General features: G+C 27.6%; 1 protein-coding gene across 1 annotated transcript; it reads left to right on the top strand.

The window, feature by feature from the left end:
• The first annotated feature begins 4,512 nt into the window (after positions 1-4,512).
• On the top strand, positions 4,513-6,106 carry LOC118070603 (kelch-like protein diablo). The gene is made up of 3 exons (XM_035089307.1): positions 4,513-4,699; positions 5,010-5,758; positions 6,056-6,106. The coding sequence occupies exons 1-3, from the start codon at positions 4,513-4,515 to the stop codon at positions 6,104-6,106; spliced, it is 987 nt and encodes a 328-aa protein (XP_034945198.1).
• Positions 6,107-6,546: the final 440 nt, after the last annotated feature.

Genomic DNA, 6,546 nt, shown 5'->3' with positions numbered 1-6,546 from the left:
TTACCCTCAAACATCCAGAAAAGGTAATTAACTGATATTATGCCTTATTTAAATAAGGCAATAAAGTAAATAAATTTATGACAATAAATTTAAATTATTTATGGCAATACATTTATGACAAGCCGAATGGATTAATATTGAACTGTAATAAAAAATTCCATTAGACGTCATAAAAAGCAAACTTATTGAAATTTAACAATTTGAAGTTTAAAAATTAAAATTAATTAATTTAGAATGAAAAAATTTGTGTCTTGAAAATTTCTTTAAAAAATTAATAGAAGATAAGATGAATTTGTAACTTTTTAAAAATTCTATTTTAATGGTAAAATATCTTTTTAAACCAAAAAACATTAAAGTCTAAAATGGACAATAGATTAACCTAATTAGGCATGGTATTTAAAATCAATATTCGCCGAACTAAGACATATTTTGGCAATTTTTTCTGCGAAAATTAAAATTCTCTTGTTGAATGAACATAAAAAGTTCATAAAAAAGTACCATTCATTTGTCAATGTAGGTCATTTAAAAATAACAAAATTATCTATTGAATAGATGTTGTAGCATCCATTCTGAAGATAATACTTTTATTCAAAAAATATGACACGTCCATGATTAATTATAATTTAATCGAATACAAATTGAATAGTTATGCCACACTAAGAGATTTTTTTTCAATAATCATAAGTACAAAAAATAACACGTGCACGTTTTGAAATATCGAAGTGGAGTATTTCTGTTCAACAATTATTCAAAGTTTTCGTGCATAAACTTGTTTATTCGAGAGATATTGCAGTAAAAGAATAACCTACAAAAACTCAATATTTGATAGTACATAACCATATTTTTACTTTACTAATATTGTAGAACGGGCAATTATAATTTGTTATATTTGTAATATAAAAACAATTCCTTATGTATAAAACTATTGAATTGATCATCAAATAAATTGAAAAAAGATTAACGTTGTTATAATTGTTCAACTTTTTATGTTAAAAACGAAAATCATTAGAACTTAGTTTGTTTCAGCAATGAATAAATAAACATGTCATTGAAATAAAATTAATATTCTATTCTAGATCACTACGAAATTCAATTTAAAATATTTAATTTGACAGAAATAATTTCTCTTATAGTTTAAAATAAAAAATCAGGAGCTTATGAATATGTAGCTTTCAAAAAATAACTGCAACAACAAAAAATTTTGTTGCAATGAATCAAAAAAAATAATAAACTTTTAGTATAAATATTATTATTTAAAAAAAAAACAGTCTAGTTTTTGGGAAAATCCCGAATATTTGTTAAAAGAATTAAAAATAGTTTTATACCATGTTGACGAAAATAAAGAAATACCACGTGCAACGGATTATAGTCGATGTTTATAACATAGCATGCTGATATAATCAATTTTCAATTCTAAAAGAGGATGGAAAATTTTTATTTTCTTTCAAGAATACAACAATCATCACATGGAAAGTTGTACCTACTAGTATCTTATAAGTGAAGGGTAAGATAAGATATTAAGATATAAATATCAAAATTTTTTTGCATAAAATAACTAAAATTCTAATATATTATCTAATTGACAATTATCGAATATTGGTTGAAATTTTTTTTATTGTTCAAGCTTGAATTCGCACATATACACATGTTTTACAATGACATTAAGTTATATATAAGCATAAGAAAGAAATTCTCAATAAAAAGTTTTATAATTATTTATATCGGAATATTCAAATAATTATATATGTGACTTTTTGTCCATTGAAAAGAGAAAATTCGACTTCGAATAGAATAGAATAAATTCAGTCTTTACGTATTCACTATCGCCACGTGCCAATGTCATTTCATAAGAAACACATACTCTTTCAAATGAATGAAATATTCTTTGAAAATTTTATTCGACTCTTAAAATAAATATTCTATCGCACTGACTGTCAGTATTTGTTATTGGACATAACATATAAATTATTAATTAGTGTTTCTTACCTTCATTGTCACACTTCGAAGCATCAAATAACTATCGGGAAGTCACTTAATATAGATTTTATCATTAGTTTTTCACGGGCAAAGAACACTTGCTCGTTTCCTCACAACTTACGAATTAACAAGATTATCACAATACTTTGAAAGTCGTTCAATTTTACCATTAAAGAGTAATCATAAGTTACAATGATATCCAAAAATTCTAATTATTAATTAAAATAATTATTTTTCACGATGAACTATGTATATAATAAAAAAAGAATTAATCGTTAGAAGTGAACACAATTTGTCACACACTAACGCTGCTTTGTCCGATCTTTCTCTAATACTGCGTTGTTAAACGTAAACAAATTGTCAACACTCAGTCGAATCTATGGTAGGATCACGTGATTTCAATAACGTTTGAAGAGTGGGGGCAATGCTTATCTTACTTCAACTAGTAGCACGTTATTTCCTGAGGCTGAAGAGAAAATAGGTAACGCCCTATTCAATGAAAATTCAATTGGTTTTCTGAAGTATAACTGCTCATATGATTAAGAATAATTGTTTGGTAATCCTGGACATACTTTCTGAAATCATAATCCTGTAACTGCAACGACATGAATATACTTTGTATTACACTATTTAAAATAAGTATAAATCTTCAAGAAGAATAGTGATAAATTTATCAGAAATATAATGTACCTACTTACTAATGTGACTACTAGCTGTCTAATATTTTGAGAACCACGTTTTGCTTTCCTCTTACCCCCGGATGACTTGACAAAGAGGGGGAACGGCATTGCTTTATGGTGTTTTCGGATGTTTGCACCGAAGCAGTGCCAGTGTACAGTGCGAAACCGAACACTCACGGACTTATCCAAATCATACCGAATACTTGCATGTTTGTATTTCGAAGTTAATGTCACATAACCAAAAAAAGTTTTAGTTGTGATAATAAATATTAGTTTAGATTGTGATACTATCAATTGAAATGATAAACGATAGACTAGAATTTTTTCGTTAATTAATAAATAATTGCACAAACTTACTTATCAATAATAACCTGAAACTTGAGGTTATGTATGAAGAAACGATTAGAATGAACATTTAAATGTTCATTCTAATCGGATGAATTCTATCGAAGGCACGGCTTCGGTGCAAGCATCCGAAAACGACATTAGACACTCATAACGGAGATTCTCATCATTTTTCTAGTGGTGACAAGTGCAATTGATATAGCAAGTGAATATAATAGTGAAATAATAATCGTTGCAGATCATTTTTATTTATGTACGTATAATTTATATTATTTCTTTAATAATAACCAATTTAGTAACTAATTGCTAATGAATAAAATTGATTTATTCTTCAGTACACTCGTATAATCGTATCGTATGCATACGAAGAAATATAAAATCTAACCTGTATTAACTTTTTTCATTATTTCTCACTTCTGTGACATCAAAGTCAATAAAAATATAGTATAAATTCATGGATTATTTCAAAATAAATTATTTCATTGACATTAATATGAAATTCGTTTATATTAAAATAATGTTCTTTTTGATGAAGTAATCAATAACTTAATATAAGTCGTTTTTCAGTTCAATTTATATAAAAGCTTGTTATTTGAGTTTCCATCAAAACTTTGATATTGATAAAAATGGTAAATAATTAATAAATGTGGTTGCTTATTTTAACTTCCTAATTTAATTTTTGAAGTCAAAGTCTGTTTTGATATTTCTCTAAAAAATACAGTATAGTCGCTGATATGGTAAAATGTTTGTTAAAATGTTTTAGTAGCAAATATTATGTTTAGTCTGGATGCACATGTGAATATTGTGCAAAAGTCCTGGAGTTATTAACTCTTTTGAAAAAGCCATATGTGAACATTCTTCAAAATTTCAAACTCTGTAACTTCATGGTTGTTAGTGACTACAGTCGTTTTTGTTTTTGTTGTTAATTACATAAAAATTCAAATTATATCACATCTGGCATTTATTTCAATAATACTTCAAAGATGTTTTACAAGAAGGTCACATTAGACAACTGATATATTTCTTCCAAATTTCTATACAGGTGTAATGTCTGTGACACCTTGAGAGAGCAAAATTACATAACACAGATAAAAGTAATTACAAAATTATTTAAAATTGCAGATCTTGAAAATTGAAAGTGTTGGATAAGATGAATGAAGGGGATGATCAATTGTTAGCACGAGTAATTTACAACTCAGAAAACCACAAAAATGCTGCATTTTCTGAATTTAATTATTTACGACCCAATCAACAACTTTGTGATGTTGTTATTAAGGTTGGTAGTTAGAAGATACTTGCACATCGTATCATATTATCAGCATGTAGTCCTTATTTTAGGTAAATACATATAAATATATATTCGTAATAACCTGCTTTGCAATATTTTTAAACAGCCATAAGTAATCATTTCTTTTAAGTATGATAGTACTTATAGTATCTATTCAATTAATATAAATTAGAGAGGATCAATTGTAAGATGTAAAACATTTTATGCATTTTTTTTAGAGCAATGTTCACTGGAAATTTGGCAGAACCTCATCACACTGAAATTATGATGACAGATGTTCATGAAGATGCTTTGAAATTACTAATTAACTTCTGTTATACATCTAGTATAATTATAGATGAATCAATAGTGGCAATATTATTGGCAACAGCAAATTATATCCAATTTAATGAAATTGAAGATATTTGCTGTGAATTCCTGAAACGTCAACTGAATCTATGGAATTATTCACAAATTTTACGAAATTGCCAATACTTATTCATGTCATGAGTTGTTAAGAGTTGTTATAAAATTTATTGCCAAGAATTTTCAGTAAATTATCGAAGGTGATGAATTTAAATCGATAACTGTGGAACATCTGGTTAATATATTAGATAAAATAAATCTTTACTCACAAGAAAAAGTCTTCGATGCACTAATGAAATGGATAGAAGCTGACGTATCTAACAGAACAAAACATCTTCCTGAACTTCTTAAACATATTTAACTTCATCTTTTAGATAAAAAAACTCTACTCAGTAAGGTTGCTTATAATAAATTCATCAAATCAAACGATAAATGTCGCAAACTAGTGGAAAAAGCCAAAATTCAATTACTTCATTCAGACAAACAACCGTCTACGCAGAGTTTGAAGCCAAGTGTAATGGAGTCATCACGAGAAATTTTATTTGTAGTTGGAGGTTGGTTTGACCACAATGCTATGTCAATAGTGGAGTATTACGATCCTGATATTGCTGATTGGACATTGGTAGCATCAATGGCAAAAAGAAGATGTGGAGTTGGAACATCTGTTTTGAACGGAATATTATACACAGTTGGTGGACACGATGGTCGAGATGCTATGGGTAATAATATATATGTTATTGGTGGGCAAGATACCTATCAACATTTTAATTCAGCAATAAAGTATGATCCAAACATAAATATGTGGTCAAGTATGGCTTCTATGACAACCGCAAGAGTTGGAGTGGCAGTAGGAGTAATTGACAGTTGTATTTACGCAATAGGAGGTTTCAATGGAGAATATGTATTAAACACAGTTGAAAGATATGATCCGCGAGAGAATGTATGGTGTCTTGTTTCGTCCATGTCTACCAAACGAAAACATTTTGGGTGTGCAGCATTTAACGATTGTATCTATGCTGTTGGCGGGTGTGATGATCTGAGTGAGTTACGTACTGTAGAAATATATAACTTACGGGCAAATTCGTGGAGACCGAGCATTGAAATGGCATCAAGGCGAAGTAGGGTAAAAATTCTATATAATTTTTTTATTTTTTATCAAAAAATTAAGATTGTTTCTCAAAAAGAAGCAATAATACGAAAAATATATAGATGAACGTTGTATTCTTCAATAATTTGACATGTGTATAACTTTTTTATACATATTTTAATAAATATGAAATATGTATTTACATATATTGCTTATATCTAAGTTATTTATTACTATATACAGAAAACTATCATACCAAAAATTTTTGTTGTTTAAAAACCAGTAAATGATAACTGATCTGTCATAATACTCAACATTTATCATGCCATTCAGAATAGTAATTATTCTGCAACATTCAGTGATCATGAAGATTTCCTTCATTAACTATTTTTTGTATCAATTGTCAATAAACAATTGTATAATATAGTTCCTTCGATCATTAATCATTTTCATTATAGACTTTGTTCACGTAAAATGAATGTAACAGATCATTACTTTTTACAGTTCAAAAAATGTTAATTAAAGCATAGGTATACCTATACTTTATTATGGACTAATACATAGACTAATATACATGTTATATTATATTTAGATATAAACTAATGTATGACTACCCGAGAAAAAATAAAATAGATCCACACTGATTTATTTTTTTGTACAATTAGATCTACTTTATTGTGTGTATATCTATTTTAATTACTTTAGATCTTCTGTGATCTCTGTAGACGCATTGAATTTTTTATCATCGAGATCAATAGAGATCTCCATAGACATGGACGGTAACTTTCAAAGATATACAGTGGTATCATTAGATATAAGTAGAT

Source organism: Chelonus insularis, unplaced genomic scaffold (assembly GCF_013357705.1).
Source record: "Chelonus insularis isolate UGA/USDA-ARS -01 unplaced genomic scaffold, ASM1335770v1 contig_65_pilon, whole genome shotgun sequence".
Lineage (NCBI taxonomy): Eukaryota > Metazoa > Arthropoda > Insecta > Hymenoptera > Braconidae > Chelonus > Chelonus insularis.
This window is presented reverse-complemented; position numbering and strand designations above follow the sequence as displayed.